At 47.0% G+C, this 19,474-nt stretch overlaps 1 protein-coding gene across 2 annotated transcripts in view; it reads right to left on the reverse strand.

The window, feature by feature from the left end:
• Nucleotides 1-19,474, reverse strand: part of CHD7 (chromodomain helicase DNA binding protein 7) — a 193,205-nt gene that overhangs the window by 127,225 nt on the left and 46,506 nt on the right. For both annotated transcript variants that reach the window (XM_018058479.1, XM_018058478.1), the window contains exon 2: nt 889-2,738. In XM_018058479.1, the coding sequence (XP_017913968.1) occupies nt 889-2,562 (1,674 nt within the window). In that variant the 5' untranslated portion in view covers nt 2,563-2,738. The remainder of the gene's footprint in view (nt 1-888; nt 2,739-19,474) is intronic.

Consider the following 19,474-nt stretch of genomic DNA (forward strand, 5'->3'; position numbering starts at 1 on the left):
TGCAAGCAGGACCTGGGTTTGGCTTTTCTATGCACTCTTAGCTCCAGCACAAGCCCTAGGGCAGGGGGATTCAAGATTTATTTTTTATTTTTTTGAAAAAGTGGGTAAATGCACAAGCCACTAAGTGAGAGAGTAAGTTAGGAACTAACAGAAGGATGGCGACTGCTGCCATGAAATCAGAAAACGATTATTTCTTGGCAGGAAAGCGATAACAAACCTAGACAATATGTTGAAAAGCAGACCCAGTATTCTGCCGATAAAGGTCCGTATAGTCAAGGCTATGTTCTTCCCAGTGGTCACATACGGTTGTGGGAGCTGGACCAGTAAAGGCAGAACGCCAAAGAATTGATGCCTTCAAACTGGTGTTGGAGAAGACTCCTGAAAGTCCCTTGGACCGTAAGGAGATCAAACCAGCCAATCTTAACGGAAATCAACCCTGAATATTCACTGAAAAGACTGATGCTGAAGCTGATGTTCCAATATTCTGGTCACCTGACGCAAACAGACAACTCATTGGAAAGGTCCCTTATGTTGGGAAAGATTGAGAGCAGGTGAAGAGAGTGTCAGAGAATGAGACGGCCGGATGGCATCACTGATGCAATGAACATGAACTTGGGCAATCTCCAGGAGATGGTGAAGGATAGGGAAGCCTGATGTGCAGCAACCCATGGGGTCAGAGAGAGTCGGATACGTCTGGGCTACGTACGTTCAGTCACATACGACTGAACAACAAAAAGTAGAGGGAAAAAAGAGAGATTCTGCAGCATCTTACAAGAAAACAAAGGACCTGGAGTGAAGCAGCGTTCCCCAAAGATAATGGGAAACCTCGCGAGAGCAGCGCATCACCGCGAGACCGGCACCGCGAGGCGGCAGGCCCCGCCCCCTTACCTGAGGCACAGGCACTTTCTGCGGGGTGCTCTGGGGCGAGGGGTGGAGCTGCGCCCAAGGCTGGTGGTGCGGGTGCGGGGGTGAAGACTGGTGGTGCAGGCCTGGGTGGGGCTGCAGCGGAGGGCAGCTGGGCAGCTGCTGGAAGGCCGGCTGCGGCCCGGGGTGCTGCTGGCCGGGGAGCAGGCGGTCCTGGACGGCCTGCGGGTCGGCGAGGCTCACACCGGGGCAGCCGTTGGGCCTCAGGTGCGGGGCCGGGGACATGCCCAGGAACGGGCGCGCCGGCGGCAGGCTCCGCGGGCCCAAGCTCCTCGGTCCGAGCCCCAGGGCGCCGCCGGGCGGCTGGTGAGCGGGCTGCGGGTGCGGCATGCTAGGGTAGCCGCCCACGTCCATGGGGGCGCTGCCGGGCCGCACCTGCGGGGGCGGCGTGCCCGCCGCGCTGCTGCTCATCGCTTTCAGGGGTGACATGGGAGGCGGGGAGGCGTACGATCCCTGAGGCTGCGAAGGGTGCATAGTTTGCGCGTTCATTTGGTTCAGTGAGCCGCTGGGGTGGACGGGCTGCTGGTGCAGGAGTCCTGGGGCGCTGCCGGGCGGGAATCCCACCGCGCTGGGGTACCTCGGGACGGACTGGTTCAGGGGAGCACTATTGGTAAGGCCTAGGTTCTGGTTCATCCCTGTACTGTTAACTAATCCCTGATTTAGGTTGCTGTAAGGATAGCGGGAGTACTGCCCTGAGTTGTTTATAGTGGGTGAGGGGACTGTCTGGCTCCGAGAACTAAAGGTGAGGGTCTGTGGCCTCACGGCCCCTTGCGGAGCGGGGTTGGGGGAGAACCGGGGGCTGTGGGCCACCGAGTCCCCGTGGAGAGCGGTGGGAGGGTGGTGGTGGAAGGGCTGCACCGCGTGGCGCAGGCTCGGGGCCACCCCGGGGCTCTGTGGGGGGCCGTGCGACAGGTGGCCCGGCCCAGGGCCAGCGATGAAAGGGTTTCCCTGACTCAGGCTCTCCTGGCCTGGGGGAAACTGGCCCATCCTCGGCTGCGGCTGGCCATGCTGCGGCATGGAGAAGTCCCCCCGCGCCAGGTAACCGCCTAGCTGCTGCAGGTGCGGGGGGTGGCCCTGCCCGGGGGGCCCCGATGGGGCCGGCTGGGGCTGCGGAGGAGGAGGCGGCGGCGGCGGCGGCTGGTAGGGGGCTCGGATCTGCTCGGGCACCTGCACGGCCCGGGGGCCCCACATGGAGCCGCCGTCCACAAAGGACTGGCCCCCGTGCCTCTCGTTCTGCAGGCCCGGGTAGACGCCCATCTGGCCGCCGCCGCCGCCGCCGCCCCCACCACCTCCGTGGGGGACCTGGGGGACGGGAGGGGTGTGGTACTGCGAGTGAGGAGACGCCAGTCCGTTCCCAGGGGCATTGCTCAGCATTCTGTTGGGCTGGTCCATCAGGTGCATCTTCTGCGGCTCGTACTGGTTATAGTGATCGAAGTGGGTCAGCTTGCTTTGATTCTGGTTGGTGGAGGGATGGTGGAGGGAAGGCTGCAGGGAGGCGAAGCCTTGATCTATAGGCATCTGCTGACCCATGGGGTTCACGGGGTTTTCAGGGTAACCACATTCGCCCAGGCCTTCCAGGCCCTCATTGAAAATATTCCCGTCCTCGCCAAAAAGACTCATCATTCCTGGATCCGCCATCTTCTCCCAGCACACGGCTGGCTCCTCCAGACCAGAGCGCGGGAGCTCGTCTGTGCTTCACTTCACTGAGGGCTTGTCCTCAGAGCCTATAATCCTGACTAATCTTCTTCATGTCACTCCATATTTCTTTAATTCTCTTGGACCCTGCAGTGTCAGGCAAAGTCTGGATCGAGGTCCTGGAAGGGATCGGGAGGTAGTGGGGAGGAAGGAAGAAAACAAAGAATTAGGAACAAATGATTTAAAATTAAAAAAAATCTGCCAGCATTTTACACGTTTGAATTTGGTCTCCACCAACAATACTAATCTAGCCCCCTCACTGAGCCATATTTTATAAATCTAGTTCACTTTAAGAGAAACTCATTAGCTTCTACCAGAAGCATTGTTATGATCGGTTACTTAGAAAGCAAGCAAAACACTAACCTTAACCTTAAATTAATCCATTCACTACACTTCCTCGCGTTCCATTCTTGGATGGAACAGAACAAAAGAGCACAACATGAAGCAGCAGCAGCTGCCACAGCAGGCCAGCAGATGCATGCCTATCGCCAAGCAGCCCATCTGCTGCACTAAAGCCCTGGAAATGCTCCGGTTACCAACAGCCCGCCCTTAACCTTATTCCCCTGAGCGGTGTAATCAGATGAGCAGCCGCTGCACCGAGGGCTGTGAAAAGCTCAACTTAGTTAAATTGACTAGAGGATTATACAAATACCAAAATCAGTCATTTCGTACAAATTGGATATTTACGGCCCACATACAACCAACAAGGAAATGGGAACAGGGGTGTCGAAGGAGACAGCGGCGGCAAAAATACTGGAAGGCCCACTTGCAAGTGGTGTGACCACTCATTACTTCCTTAAATCTGATGGCAGGAACAGACGAGGCCAGAGAGAGACGGGAAGGAAGACTGTCATTCTCCAGCATCCCCCACTCACCCCCACCAGAGGAAGTCCCCTCACAGGTTCATCGTTCACCCACCAGCCCTGGGCTCTAGGAATGGACCACTGTGTGACTGCTTGAATAAACTCTAGTTGGACGGACAGTTTCTAGACGATGACCGTTCTCTTTGGTAGAGACAGAAAACCTTTACCCAAACCGTTCAAAACTGAAACTTTTAACAGAATAAAGTTCAAAATGTCTCTGCAGCCCTCTCCCTCGCCCTGACCTCTTCTGGGACCAGGCAGGCCAGAGCAGGTGGGGGAAGGGGAGCAAGCCCACCCATCTGCATCCCAGGTTTAAGCACATGGTGGATACTAAGTAACACTCTGTGCTTTATGCAAACACTTCCTAAGGACTCTGTATCAGATGAAAATAACCGATTTAAACAATGTTTCCACAATCAAAACAGGAAAGTGTTTTTTTTCAATGCTAATTAAATTGACAGGCCTAATAAAGAACTAATTCACATAGGAAAAATGTCCAAAATCTTAAACATCTTTGGAATTTAACTCATTTCATTTTTTTCCCTCTTTCATAAGCACACGAAGCATTGTGTGATACTGCCCAACTTGAAAAAACAGTATCTTGTTGAAGAATTTCAAAAGGGATGTTATAAACAGGCCCAGCCATAAATCCTACTGACACCCATCCATGGGAAAGGGGCCGGCTGGAGGGCTGGCCAGCACCTCCAGCACCAGTTGAGAACTCATCCCAAGACAGATCGAAATTCAGATTCCACCCGTCCTATTCTAACACACCCCCAACAAGGGAGGGATCTTTGCCTACAGAAAATGTAAACAGCATTCCTGCTTGCTGTCAGAGCTACAGACAGAACACCTGAGAGGGTCTCCGGGTCGGCAGTGCTCAGGCGACAGCTGTCAGCTGAAGCCAAAGGTCTCTTCACTTGGCCGCTAACTGCCGTGAATTTTCTGATCTACTTTCTCCAAAAACAGGGGTCAGACGGGTGGAAATAAGGTGAGCGTGAAAGCCATTTTATTTACAGACACGCTGCTTCACTACACAGCTGCTTTAAAATTCAAACTCAGGAGCAGTCGAAATCTCCAGTGCCAAATGAAACAAATATTTATAAATTGAATTTACTCCTAAAAAGCCTACGCAGTCAGTCTTCATTTATTCAAGGTTCATTCTGGCTTTCAAGGAAATAAATACAGGAATGGACTTGATAATAGCTTAAACCAGCCGTGCAGACTAACCACTTACCAAAATAACCTTTCAAATTAGCTTAAGGAAGGTAGCATCTAAGTTGCATGTCCTAGATGGCCTTATTTTATAGGATAATGGCTTCATCCTCCCAGGCCCTCCACGTGTCACAGGAGGGCCATATGGGGTTCTCAGCCAGACTCTACGGAAAGAGTCCCGAGGAGTGGATGAGCTGGGACACCGCACTCCGACCACTGCCGGCCTGGAGAGGCAGCCGGGAGCTGGCATTCACTTTAGAAGGCCAAGGAGAAAGGGAAAGAGAACTTGCCTCCAGGCCAGGGAAGGGACAAAACAGAACTCACACTGCGAGTAATCCTACCCAACACTTGGGTCTCCAGTTCCCTGCTCCTCCCACCCAGGGGCCATCTCCCAGCAGTAGGGAAAACAGCAGTTATGGGGCACAGTGAATGTGCCACCTACCAGAGCTGCAGCCCCAGGAAGGTGAAGTCCAGGCAGAGGAGCCCAAACACTACGGCTCCAGTCTGCCGCTGGTAACCACTTGCACTTGCTGGGGCAGCCACCACCCAGCCTGCCCCTTTCCTGACCTCTAGACTCACTCCGCTGGCGACTATGTGAGGAATCCATCTGGTAGCTGGACTTCATATTTCTGATCTGAGCTAATCTAATTAATTTATTTTGGTCTTTTTTTTTAAAATTTGATCAAGACCATTTGAATGCCCACTTTTCCCAAGTCACAGCTGCAACACTTAATTTTGTTCCTATCAAAGATATTCATATAATCTTCCTTTCCAGAGGGCTGGCCCTTGTCTCCATTCACGGTCTAAGTTTTCTGTGTCTACACCGGCACTGTCCAACGAAGCCACATAGGTGATTTTGAATTTTCTAGTAGTCACATTTAAAAAGTAGCCCCCAAAAGAGTGAAATTAATTTTAATAATTTTTATTTATCCCAACATATGCAAAATATGATCACTTCAACATGTAACTGATATGAATGAGATGGTTTACATTTTCAGTACTGAGTCCTTGAAACCCAATATGTACTTCACACATAGAGTATATCTTAATTCCTACTAGAGCCATATTTCAAATCAGAAAGGTACACGTGGGGGCAATGGCTACCATACAAGATGGCACAGGTATAGATTATTAAAAATAAGAAAGAGAAATATTAAGTTATCAGTGTTATCAAATAATTCTCATCATTATCACTTCGGAAATAAATTTTCGAATTGTATTTACATTTGATTTGGCTTTAAGTGAAAATCAAGTTAAATCTCAAATCGCGTTTATGTATTTGAAACAGATTTATCGAGTCCCTACTGTGATCCAGGCACTGATCACAATTGCCAGAGATGTATCAGTGAATAAAAACAAAGTTCCAGGACTTCCTTGGTGGTCCAGTGGCTAAGACTCTGTGCTCCCAATGCTGGGGGCTAGGGTTCGATCCCTGGTCAGGGGAACTAGATACCACTTGCCGCAACTAACAATTTGCCCACCACAACTAAAAGGTCTTGCACACTGCAACTAAGACCTGAAGCTGTCAAATAATAATAATTAAAAAAAAAAAAAACAAGTTCCCTTTTGTCCTCCTGGAGGTTACATTCATCTCTAGTTTTAAAGTTTATTTAAAACTTTTTAAATAAAAATTAAGATTCATGGGTTATGGTATAAAATTTAGGATACTGTTTTACAAAATATTTCTTGGTAATTCATGATGACAAGTGCTTTAACTGTCTGATATTATTTACAATTTCAGTACAGACACCTATAATGACACAATCACATCTTTCTGCTCAGCACCCTACTAGCAAGTATTTTCTGAGTTCAGAGGTATTTGGAGGTGTGTTTGGGGTGAAGAGAGGCACAAGGCGACAGCCCTGCTAAGGGAGTCGTGGACACCTGACCAGAGGCTTGCTGTGCAACCAGCAACGAAAATTTAGAGCTGGCCAGTGCTTTGCAGACCTCCTAATCCAAGCCCCTCTTCATTTTACACATGAAGAACACTTCTATGGACTAAGAAGAGTAAACCTCTGATAAAAAATATTTTAACGACAAACAGTTCCCAAAGACCAAAGAGAAATGTACAGATGAAATGTCAACTCGCCAGTGAGGGCAAAAGATTAAAGGTCTTAGACGGGGTCCTATTTATTCAGAGATTGGTCACTAAAATAACTGCTGAAACCACTAACGGAAGAGTTTCCTTTCAAGAAAATTTTCACTTATACTCTGTTACGTTTAGGAAGCAAGCCCATACTAGCACCATATTGAGGCTATTGGTTAATATTTGGGGGAGTAAGTAGGATGCAAACTAGCAACTCCAAAAAGCAAGTAAACCGCACCCAGAAAAAGGGGGTGGGCAAAAGCAGGAGTACGACACACCAGAATGAAAGAAACGAGCTGTCTGAAAATACGTATTAATATTTTGAAGGGAATCTCTGACTTTCCAAAGCTTACATAAACAACAATTCACTGCCATGCTCTGGTTCAAGTAGGATGGCATCTGTGTTGTCAGGTGTTAATTTGGTGTCTCAGTGACCTGGAAAGCCAGACAGGAGAGAGGTGAACACAGAACACCTTTCATTTCCCCGGGCAAAATACTCACTGCAGCTCAACCACTCTGTATCCGGCTGTGGCAGTCAAATGCCATCCGGGTGCCACCCATTTTCTCATAAGAATCCAACCCATGGGGCAAGTGTGAAGTCAGAGGCAGCTGCCCTGTAGAGGCCAGCGACCACTTTAGTGTAATGTGGCTTGTTGCGCTTCCTTCTCTCTGCATTTCTCTCCCCCACCTCCCAGGAGCCTGAGGTTTGCAACATAACTTGATTGCTGTTCTCAGGACTTGGGGGAGCAAGTGCCAGCATATCCAAGGGAGTGTGGAGTGGCAGGAAAAAGGGCACCTCCCCACCCTCAGCATAGCCAGGGAGATACCTCAGACCACTGAGGCCACAGATCACACCAGAGGGGGTAAGGACCCCCGGCCGACAGCAGGGATGCAGAGAAAAAAGGCCCCAAATGGCTGGGCTGCTCCTCACAGAGGGTCCTTCCAGCTCCATCACCAGGTCTGTGGACGGTGATCCCTGCACCCCACTATGGGCCCCCAGCAACCACCGGGGAAAGCAGGGGCCTGCCCAGGCTGCTGCTTGATGTGGGAGGAAGCATTGAGCCCACACACAGCGACCCAGATGGAGCGACAGGAAGACCTCCAAGTGACCAGCATCAGCTCCCTGCCCGTCAGCTCCAGGTTGGCCTCCTGGCTGGACCAAAGGATACCGTTCCTGGAGCCCCCTTCCCCATGGCGAGACCACATTTTCTCCCTCATTCGTATGTCCAGGCCATGACTGTGCTGAGACACGCGGCAGCCACTGGCCATGTGTTGCTATTTAAATGAATAAAAACTAAAGAAAATTCTAAATTCAGCTCCTCGGTCGCACAAGCTGCCTTTCAAGTGCTCAACAGGCCGGCATGGCTGGTGGCTGTAATGCACACATGGAACGTTTTTATCAGGGCAGAAAATTCTGTGGACGGCAATGCTACAGTTTTCTTCCTAGAGGTAATGTTCTTAGACGAAGACTATATTAAATAGTAGCAAATCTCTTTGATGAAAAAATATTTTCTACTGCTCAGAGATTAGTGTTCTTACAAAGGTCCATACCTATCCCTTGTGATGAAATGTATAGTGTTCTTTCCATACATCATATTCTATGCTAATTAACTTTTAACTATAAAATGTATCCTTTCTGTAATATATACCAACATATATTTCTATTTCTTAATAACTCGACTACACAAAATTCAGATACTTAGGAATAATTAATTTCAAAGCCCTTTTCATTTATAGTTGTGCTTACATAAACTATTTGCAAGATTAATTTTAAAAACCAAAAATCTAGGCCACTCCCTTTCCTAGTGGCTTTGTGTACTATTTTCATTAACTATTTTATTGGAAGAAAGAGATGCAGAAAGAATGAAAAAGGATGTGAAGTCTATGTTAGTCCAAGAACCACATGAAAAATAAAACCAAAAACAGGAAATAAGAGCTGTGTTTATATCCATTTACATCACTAGGTAGCCTCCAACGCTGCTGATAATAGCTGAAGAGACACATTTTTCGTTGTGTGGCTCAGCTCCCTCCACCCACCTCTTCCACCCAGCCAGATGATGGAAAACCACCCTCGATCCTTCCCAGCATTTATTCATTTAAAAACTATCTAATGAGGACCTACTTTGCATAAGCATTTAATAGACACTGGGTAACAGAGTTGAATGAGCAGACGTGGCCCCTGTTCCAGGTAGCCTGCTGTCCTAATAAAGCCCCGTGGACACCCTGCCCATCCATCCCCATCCAGCCTGGGGATGCTCCTCTCAAACACTGCACAGTCTACTGCCTCCTCCGGTTCACGCTGTCTCTGATGTAATCAGGCATGGTGGTTTGGTGAAGGATAAAACTTTAAAGGCTGAGGGTTCTCTGGAGTCGGGTCTCAACACGCTCACGTGCCTGACTGAAGGATCTTCGAGGCCACGCCATGAGTCCTCTCTCGTCCTGGTTAAAATCCTTAAAGCAGTTCCCCAGCTCCCGGGATGGAACCCAAAGGCTCCAGCAGATTGCATGGCACTCTGTGATCAGATGCCACTGGCCTCCCCGTCCTCTGCTCCCCAGTTCCCTTTCCTCCGCCCCTGAAACCTTCACCAGCACCCAGGCTGGGTCCATCAAAGCACTGCCAGTGCTGTGTTTTACTTTACTGGCCACCTCCTCACACCTGCCTCACCTCCACACCTGCCTCCTCACCCCCCGGCTGGGACCACCTACCTGGGAAGTGTCCTGCCCTTCAGCCCTCCCTCTGCAGGCTGAGTCCAAAGCGCTCCCTAGAACTCCCACCCCACTGGGGCAGGAGCTCCAAAAGCATGAAGCACACCTTGCTCTGGTTTCTCTCTCTGCAGACTGCAGCCCTGCCACTGAAGCAGGATGCTGGGACCACTGGCACCCTCTGGGAGCTGGTGAGGCATGTGGAATCCTGAGCCCACTCTGACCTCCTGCACCAGTGCCTGCATGTTATTAACAAGGAACCCGGGGGATTCCTGCACTTGTGGAAATTTGGTAAGTCTGGTTCACAGACCCTGAGTGCTTCTTGAGCTACAGCTGTGATTCTCCTCGATTAACATAAGAAGGAACCACAAACAACAGGTTGTTGTTTAGTCACTAAATCATGTCTGACTCTTTGGCTACCCCGTGGACTGTAGCCAGGCTCCTCGTCCATGGGATTCTCCAGGCAAGAATACTGGAGTGGGTTGCTACTTCCTTCTCCAGAGGATCTTCCCAACCGTGCTGATGGAACCTGCATCTGCTGCATTGGCCAATGGATTTTTACCACTGAGCCACCTGGGAAGCCCTCAACAACAGGTAACAGGTCTCAAAGAATTACCACGCAAGTAAAACAAAGACATGCCATCTTACATTTAAGGGAAGCATGTCCTGCCATTCATGACACACAAAGAAATAAGACTGACCTCACCCAAAGGACTAGGAACAACCCTTAGCGACAAGTCTTAATCTGTAGGGGTTTACAAACAGTGGACATCCAAAAGTGGTTTAATTTTCAAGATACATCCATCCACCTTCTTGACAGTCATTTTTGCAAGACAAAGAAAAAGTGCAGTTAACATTAATATCTAATTCTATGTTACATAACACCCTATTTCATAGGTTTCTTGCAGAAATACTTCAGTTATTTCTACATAACTTTGAGGAGTCTGGACATTCTGAGCTGCCTTTCAGATAAAGGTGGGTTTTTTTCTATATGAGAGTCCTGGGGCTAATAAATTTTCTTTCAAGGCAAGTAATTAAATAGCACTCATCTCACAGTTTATACTAAGTGCCCGGTCTCAGCACTTTTTTCTTTCCTAAGTTGGTCAAAAGATGCATAGCATCCTGTACGTAAGCTGCCCACTAAAGCACAAGAATCAATGTCCTTTAGAGAGCAACCTTTACTACCTGTGATTCAACACTGAAACATCATTCCCTGAAATTAATCCCTTCCAAGGCCACTGAGAAGACAGCTGAACGGCTTGTCTCACTGCAGACACCAGAACACACTCAGCGTGATCGTCCCACGTGCAGTGCAGAGTGCCCCACGACAGACGGTTCACGATCCAGTAACACGGCAAATAAGCAACATATACACAGACAAGGGGTGAGGACAGTGCTCAAACACAGAGCTGCACGCCCCATGTCCACACAGGCAGACATGCAAAAGAAGTGTGCCGTCCATCCCTTATCTTTTTAACACTGCCTTAATTGTATTGTAGACAAAGGGAAAAACAAGAGAAACCAGGTCCAGAAATAAGAAAATGGAAATTCTGTGTGTGATTTATTTGGGATGGGGAAAAGGTCAACTTCAGAAATGTACTTCAACTCACTTGCAAGGATGTGCGTGGGGCAGACTAAGGGAAGAGTAACACAAATTTTATGAAATGTGGCGACTGCTTAGTGTGTCTTGCTGAATACTGTAAAAGAACCTGAGATAGTTTAGACAAAATTTGACTGCTGTACAAAGATAATTATGCCGTGTGCTTATTAACCCACTTTAAAAAAAAAAGCATTTGAAAATGTATTTCCCCACTTACTCTAGACCTATTTCAAGCTACTGACTTGGCATGTACAGGTGTGCACACACAAACACAAACATCTGGGTGGGGCCAAGCCTACAAGGAGTGAGAATAGGAGAGAAGGAAGGAAGGAAGGAGCTCCCGGGACCACCTGATCCAGGGTTGCCCCTGTAGAGAGACCCTGAGTCACAGGAGGACGCCAAGGGCAACATGCTGAGAGGCTGAAAGGACAGTGCACGTCAACTGCTCTTGGAAGAACCTCGCTTCTTGTATACTTACTGCAGTTGCCACTGATTAACTAACTGACTAACTGCAATTCCCTGCATGCTTCTGCATTTTAAAAGGCTCTGGAAGCTGTAAGGGGGATCCTGTTTCAGAGAGTTTAAAACTGTACCCCAGTTCAGCCTGGTTGAAAGGCAGGCAGGCAGAGTGTGGTTAAACAACCTCCTCTGACACACACCTCCAGCGTTCTTTTCCTTTAAGGAAAAGGAAAAAAAAGTCTTCAGCAATACCGCAGCTGAAAATAATTTCTCTATTTTCCTGTGAGAACAGAGCACATGTGATGAGAAGGGAGCCTTATCCATCAACCTGAGCTCAGAGCCAGGCCAGGTTTCCTGGTGGCTCAGAGGGTAAAGAATGTTCGATCCCTGGGTTGGGAAGATCTCCTGGAGAAGGAAGTGGCAACACACTCCAGTATTCTTGCCTGAGAAATCCCACAGACACGGAATCACAAAGAGTCGGATACAACTGAGCAACTAAACAACAACACAGCCAGGCCAACTGTCACAGGACACCAAGGGCAGAGGTCTCAGGGTAACCTGGAGGGTGTCCTAAGATGCCAAATTGAAACGGAGTAGCGCCATATAGTCCTTGCCCCCCAACCATGTCCTCTGCATGCCTTCTGCCTGTGAAAAACTTTAGTCAAAGAATAAGTTTAATCAGAAAAATGTGGGAACAACAACAAAAAAAAAACCTAAGGACTAAATAATAATAATATAGGCAGTAAGCATAATCAAGGACCTTCAGTTCTTTCTCAAGGGCTATAGATAATATTCTGAGCCATATCCTGTGAGTTGTCTTGTAGAAACTAAAGTGCCAGGTGGAGAAGTTAACTACATGATGAGCAGACTGTACCCAGGACACGAGCTGCCACAATTCCGAGAACTGACGGCAAAAAAAAATGGAAACAAGTGCATACTGGAACTGAAAATTACCTGAACCTAAAACAACCAAGATGATGCAAGTCAAACAACTCACGACCAATCGAAGATGGTTAGAGATGACGGTACTATTTCTGCATGGAGCCTCCCACCCCATTATGTCTATAAAAGCTCTCATGCCCTGCTTGTCAGGGCGGGAGTAGGCCTTCGGACAACGTCCACCACTCCCCCTCCCAGTGATGGCATCTGAATTAAAGCAATCTTTCCTTTCCACCAACCTAGCCTGTTTATTGGCTTTTGAACCAGAGGGCTCCCCCCATCCCCCCCTCCTCGCCACACACACACACCTCCTTTTGGTAACAATATTACATGCAAAAGAGAGATACAAAGGAATTATATAAATTCAAATTTCCATCAGGAAAATGAGCAATATTAAAGGGAAACAGAACTGTTAAGGAAGATTCAGAAGGGCTTTGGAAGAGCATTAAAGAGAGTATTGGGGAAACCACACATTGTTTCAAAAAGGTAAACCTACAGACAGAAAAATGGGAGAAAACAGACTTTACTTACTCAGTGACTACAGTATTAAATTACTCTTTTAACAGATTATATTTGATGATGGAAATGGAATTAAGGCTGGAATATAAACTCCCCTGGTGGCTCAGACAGTAAAGCGTCTGTCTACAATGCGGGAGACCTGGGTTCAATCCCTGGGTTGGGAAGATCCCCTTGGAGAAGGAAATGGCAATCCACTCCAGTACTACTGCCTGGAAAATCCCATGGACAGAGCCTGGTAGGCTACAATTCATGGGGTCGCAAAGAGTTGGACGCAACTCCACTTCACTTCACTTCATATAGCAAACAGTTTGCATTCATTATTTCATAATTATTCTGACTTATATAACAAACTTGGAAACTTTTTTCCATAAGTACACTTATGAACACAAGCAGATTCTATCAACACAATGCCACCATAAAACTATTTGCCAATCAAAACCATTATCAAAAACTATCAGTTCAGTTCAGTTGCTCAGTCGTGTCCGACTCTTTGCGACCCCATGAATCGCAGCACGCCAGGCCTCCCTGTCCATCACCGTCTCCCAGAGTTCACTCAGACTCACGTCCATCCAGTCCGTGATGCCATCCAGCCATCTCATCCTCAGTTGTCCTCTTCTCCTCCTGCCCCCAATCCCTCCCAGCATCAGAGTCTTTTCCAATGAGTCAACTCTTTGCATGAGGTGGCCAAAGTACTGGAGTTTCAGCTTTAGCATCATTCCTTCCAAAGAAATCCCAGGGCTGATCTCCTTCAGAATGGACTGGTTGGATCTCCTTGCAGTCCAAGGGACTCTCAAGAGTTTTCTCCAACACCACAGTTCAAAAGCATCAATTCTTCAGCGCTCAGCCTTCTTCACAGTCCAACTCTCACATCCATTCATGACCACAGGAAAAACCATAGCCTTGACAAGACGGACCTTAGTCGGCAAAGTAATGTCTCTGCTTTTGAATATGCTATCTAGGTTGGTCATAACTTTTCTTCCAAGGAGTAAGCATCTTTTAATTTTATGGCTGCAGTCACCATCTGCAGTGATTTTGGAGCCCACAATAAAATAACTATTGTTTATGTATGGATGTGAGAGCTGGACTGTGAAGAAGGCTGAGCGCTGAAGAATTGATGCTTTTGTACTGTGGTGTTGGAGAAGATTCTTGAGAGTCCCTTGGAATGCCAGGAGATCCAACCAGTCCATTCTGAAGGAGATCAGCCCTGGGATTTCTTTGGAAGGAATGATGCTAAAGCTGAAACTCCAGTACTTTGGCTACCTCATGCAAAGAGTTGACTCATTGGAAAAGACTCTGAGGCTGGGAGGGATTGGGGGCAGGAGGAGAAGGGGACGACAGAGGATGAGATGGCTGGATGGCATCACGGACTGGATGGACGTGAGTCTGAGTGAACTCCGCGAGATGGTGATGGACAGGGAGGCCTGGCGTGCTGCAATTCATGGGCTCGCAAAGAGTCGGACACAACTGAGCAAGTGAACTGAACTGATGGAGAAGGAAATGGCAACCCACTCCATTATTCTTGCCTGGAGAATCACATGGATGGAGGAGACTGGCAGGCAACACCCCATGGGGTCACAAAGAGGCAGACACGACTGAGCAACTAACACACACAACTGCTGTTTAAACTATCCACTGTGTGCAGCTAAATAAAGCTAATACCTCTTCTAGCCAATTAAATGTCTTCACTCATATTTGCATTTATTAAAAAATGAAAGCTTTATCCATAAACTGTGTGTATTTCCTGCACTCAGAGCAAAGGCTCAGCCCTAACTTGACCCTTCTCCTCATTACCCTGAAATCTTCTGAGCCTTTTCCCCAATGAGCTGTGTACCATGGGGAAAACTCACTTTATGAAATACTTTTTATATTATTCTTAGTAAATTAATTCACACCTTATATGTGTTTACAAAAAGATTACAATATGCTCATAGCACATTCCTTTTGTCTGACTGTATCACCAAACTCTTCAGTGTCATTGAGAGCCACCTGTAAAGATCTTCCTCACTATTTCCCCCCAAAAAAATCAATCAGCCAATTCTAGCTTTAAGTACTTCTTACCTGAGCTTCCCTGGTGGCTCAATGGTCAAGATTATTTGCCTGCAATGAAGGAGACCCAGGTTCAATCCTCGGGTTGAGAAGATCCCCTGGAGAAGGGAACGGCCACCCACATCCAGCATTCTTGCCTGGAGAATCCCATGGATAGAGGAGCCTTGCAGGCCACAGTCCATAGGGCCGCAAAGAGACACGACTGAGTGGCTACCTGAGTAGTCTTTCACTTTCACACTTTCACTACCTCAGTGTACAAGATCCTCACAAGAGAACCTCATTCTAACTTGCAGGTAAACTTAACATTTCAGTTTGAAAGGGGACCCCATTATGCAGTTACAAATTTCAACACTGTGTCCACTTCAATCACAGATCAATATTAAGTTCACTTCAAATCAGCAAGTAGACGGTAAGAAAAGGCAAAGAGGGAAGATGAGCTACAACCAAGTGTGACATTCGTTTCACATAATGAGGACAATCGAGATAATTTAAGGCTACCGATGATGCCTTATAATTGAATTTTGTACTTGGTTTAATCAAAGAATACAAAAACGACCAGACACCTACCCTGCTTTAAAAAGAGTCTACTGAGGCATCCACCTATCTGTATGGCTTTCATGAGCTTAACTCCTCGACATCAGTTGCTAATAAAATGATGATCCTGATGAGAAAATCTGAGCAATTACATTTCATGACACCCATCCTGCACTGTTCAGGTTTCTGCCCCATGTCTAGGAGGCCTCTAAACATACCAAATTCTCTACTTCATGCCCATTTCTCAGAGATGGTTTGAAAATCTTCACAATTTTTCCTATAAAATAATTCTGAAGAATAATAAAGAAACGTTTTAAACTACGCTACCACCGAGAATTTAGTGTCTTTAAGGATCAGCGGCTACGACAAAAAAAGACGGCAGATTTTCTGAAACAGCCTTCTAGATTCTGAATGTAAACCCAAGTGCCCCATTAAATTGAAAACTGCCTACCCTGTACTTTGCAGACTGCACCGCACACCTAGAAAGAGCAGAAAACGTTCTGACAGACCACACACCTCATGCTTCTACGTCAGAACTACCCTCACAAGCCCTCAGGGCTCTGGTCTGGTCACTTGTCAAGAGCGCTGCACGTTCAGCTGCTAAGGATGCTTCGTCCTGAAATGGTGAAGACGAAGGGTTTCCCTGACCACGGTAAAGGAGAAAATCTTCACTGACGATAAACTGCGTAGATCATCAATATCCAATTAATTTTTATATGTTGCCTATCAACTTGGTAGTTAAGTTTTTAACCGACCAGAATCATTTAGCTCTTTTTTTTATATTTTACCTCTTTTTTTGTGAAATGAATTTAAATGCTGCCACTTTATCATTAGAAGAATTCTTTCCGCTTTTCCCTATTTTTCTCTGAATAAACAGTGTCCTGCTGAAAGGCTAACTCATGAATACAGACTGCATTTCAGTGTTTCTTTCATCATAAAACATCTAACTGTTGCCCTCTTGACTATAAATATGCCCAGCATGCCCACAGAAGTGAGTGCCTCAAAAAGGAATCTGCATTTTACATCTGTCATTTGACACCCCCAATGCCACACCAGGTGCCCCCAAAGTGTTTAAGGAATTAGCTGTTATGTGTAACATCCCAGTATATTCCCAACACCTCCTCCTCCCCACAAACTTTACAGAGAGAGGTCACCGCGCAGTACTGCCTCCTAAGGTTCTGTTCACACAAGGGAGCCGAGACGCTTGGGCTGGGGCGGGGAATGAGAGCACGCCTTCCGTCTCTCCATGGATGCTGCGCCACTTAAAAGGAGAACCACAAGCTGCTGACGACTGTCTAGCTTTACACCTCCCTGTGTGAGGACCTGCTCCAGCCTTCAGGCCAACACTCCCAGAGCAACGTAATCTGGTGTGTTTCCCATCGACAGAGTTCAGGGGACTCAGCAGTTTCTTCCCCCCGCTTTAGGTGCTACCTGCGTGCTGTGTGCCCAAGACAGGAGTGCATTAACTGCTGTTCAGTGCTTTTCGTAGGTGAAACACCTTTTCTCCAAAGGTCCAAAGTTCCTGACACACTGTCTTCTCCACCCATTTTAAGTTCCATCGATAAATGCTAACAATCCAGTATCAAGTACCATTAAAAACTATAATGTTACCTGGCACCCCAAAACAAAATGTTTGAAAGAAATTATGATTATTTATTTCACCTGGCCTCTTTGGTCTGCAGCTTCTATTTAAGAATTTCAGATGTAAATCTAATATTTAAAAAGTAACCATGGGGACTTCCCTGGTGGTCCAGTGGCTAAGACTCTGTGCTCCCAGTGCAGGGGGCCTCGGTTTGATCCCTGGTCAGGGAATTAGAGCCCACATGCCTCAACTAAGAGTTTGCATGCTTCAAGGAAGACCCAGCACAGCCAAATAAATAAGTATTTCTTTTTAAAGTAACCCTGTGAACATGCTAAAAATAACTGGTACTGGAAAAAATCACTTTTCATAAAATTATTTTGCTGCATTATAATATTCTTGTGTGCTCATACAAATACTTTGGACTCTTGAGCCTGCTTTCTGTGAATTTCTTCCAGCTCCTCCAAGACTATCAGCAATTGTGCTGTTGCTGGAGAGGTGTTTTGGTGGAGATGAGCAAGAAGATCGAGTACCACTCAGCTGCCCCTCCTAACGGTCCCTGTGTTTCCAGTACAGAAGCCAGAAGCCCCATGTACCTGTTTAAATTTAAACTAAAATTACATAAAATTTAAAATCCAGCTCCTCTGTCACCCCAGTCACATTCAACTGCTCAGCAACCACGTGGGGAGCTACCTGGAACTGGGCACAGCAAACACAGAGCTCGCGGGACTTGTCATCATGCCAGAAAAGTGACAGGAACTGAGGCTGAGACCTAAAGGGCAAATGGGAGGGTGACAAGTGGAGGGTCTGGCAAGAGGGAGGCAGAGAGGTCCGGAGGGTCCATGCCCGAGGCTCAGGGAAGAGAACACACACACGAAGGTGTCTGCAAGTACCTCGACGTGGCTCAAGTAGAGGCCAGATTATGAAGGGCATTCTGAATACAATGCATTCTGAATTTGTGGAGAAGTCAGTCTAACGTTTTAAGCAATGCTGTTTAGAAAGATGCACATTTTTTAAACTGAAGTATAAGGTATAGTACTGTGTTAGTTTGTTATGCAGCAGTGATTCAGTTATATAGATATGTGTGTGTGTGTGTGTGTGTGTGTGCGCGTGTGTGTGTGTGTGTATGCATGCACTGCTCAATCATGGCCTGCTCTTTGAGACCCCATGGACTATAGTCCACCAGGGTCCTCTGTTCATGGGATTCTCCAGGCAAGAATACTGGCATGGGTAGCCATTCCCTTCTCCAGGGATCTTCCTAATCCAGGGACTGAACCCAAGTCTCCTTCATTGCAGGCAGATTCTTTACCATCTGAGTCACCAGGGAAGCTCCATACAGGAGGTACAGTTTTTGCTTATTTTACATACAGCAGTGTGTGTCTATCAATTCCGAAATCCTAATTTATCCCTCCTCCACTTCCTTTCCCCTTTGGTAACTGTAAGTCTGTTTCCTTCCTATGCCTGTGAGTCTGTTTCTACTTGATAGATAGATTTGTGTGTATTATTTTTTAGATTCCACATGTACCTGATATAATATTTGTCTTTCTCTAACATACTTCACTTAGTATATGATAAACTCTAGGCCCATCCATGTTACTGCAAATGGCATTATTCCAATTCTTTTTTACAGCTGAACAATATTCCGCTCTGCGTGTGTGTGCGCGCGCATACATCACATCTTCTTTACCCATTCAGAAAAATGTACATTTTAAAAAAAGAAAAAAAAAAACTTACTAAAATACAGATCACATATTGGGAAGGCGGGACTAGGGCCAAGAGGACCAGTTCGAAGGCTCTTACAGAACTGAGGTAAGAGTTGCTGCTACAGAAAAGAAGGAGATGGAGCTATCCGAGATAGGACTACCCATCAGCCAGCTGACCTGGCTTCTGACTGGATGCTGGAGGATGAACAAGAGTCTGGGAGGTCAGCTCTGACCTGGGTACCTGAGCAAATGGTAATACCGTGCACTGACATGTAGGGGACAGAAGAGAAAGAGAATTTTGTATAGGGTGGGAGCAGGTGGAGAAAGTCCATCAGGAGCTACCCAGTTAGCAACTCAATAAATATGAGAGCGAAGAGCACCCCAGGGAGAAAGCAGAGCTGAGGATACAACAACTCAAGTCACTGACAGACAGAAGAAAGGCAAAGTCTAGGAGCAGATGAGATTCCCCGCAAAGAATGGCCAGAAATATTCTAAAAGAACCAGAGAAAAGACCCATGGCAAAACCCTGCAGGACACCAACACCGATAGAGCGGAGAGAAGAGCCAGCTAGTGAGATGGAAGCAGACATCCGGAAAAAGCTGCAAGGAG

This window comes from Capra hircus, chromosome 14 (genome assembly GCF_001704415.2).
Source record: "Capra hircus breed San Clemente chromosome 14, ASM170441v1, whole genome shotgun sequence".
NCBI lineage: Eukaryota > Metazoa > Chordata > Mammalia > Artiodactyla > Bovidae > Capra > Capra hircus.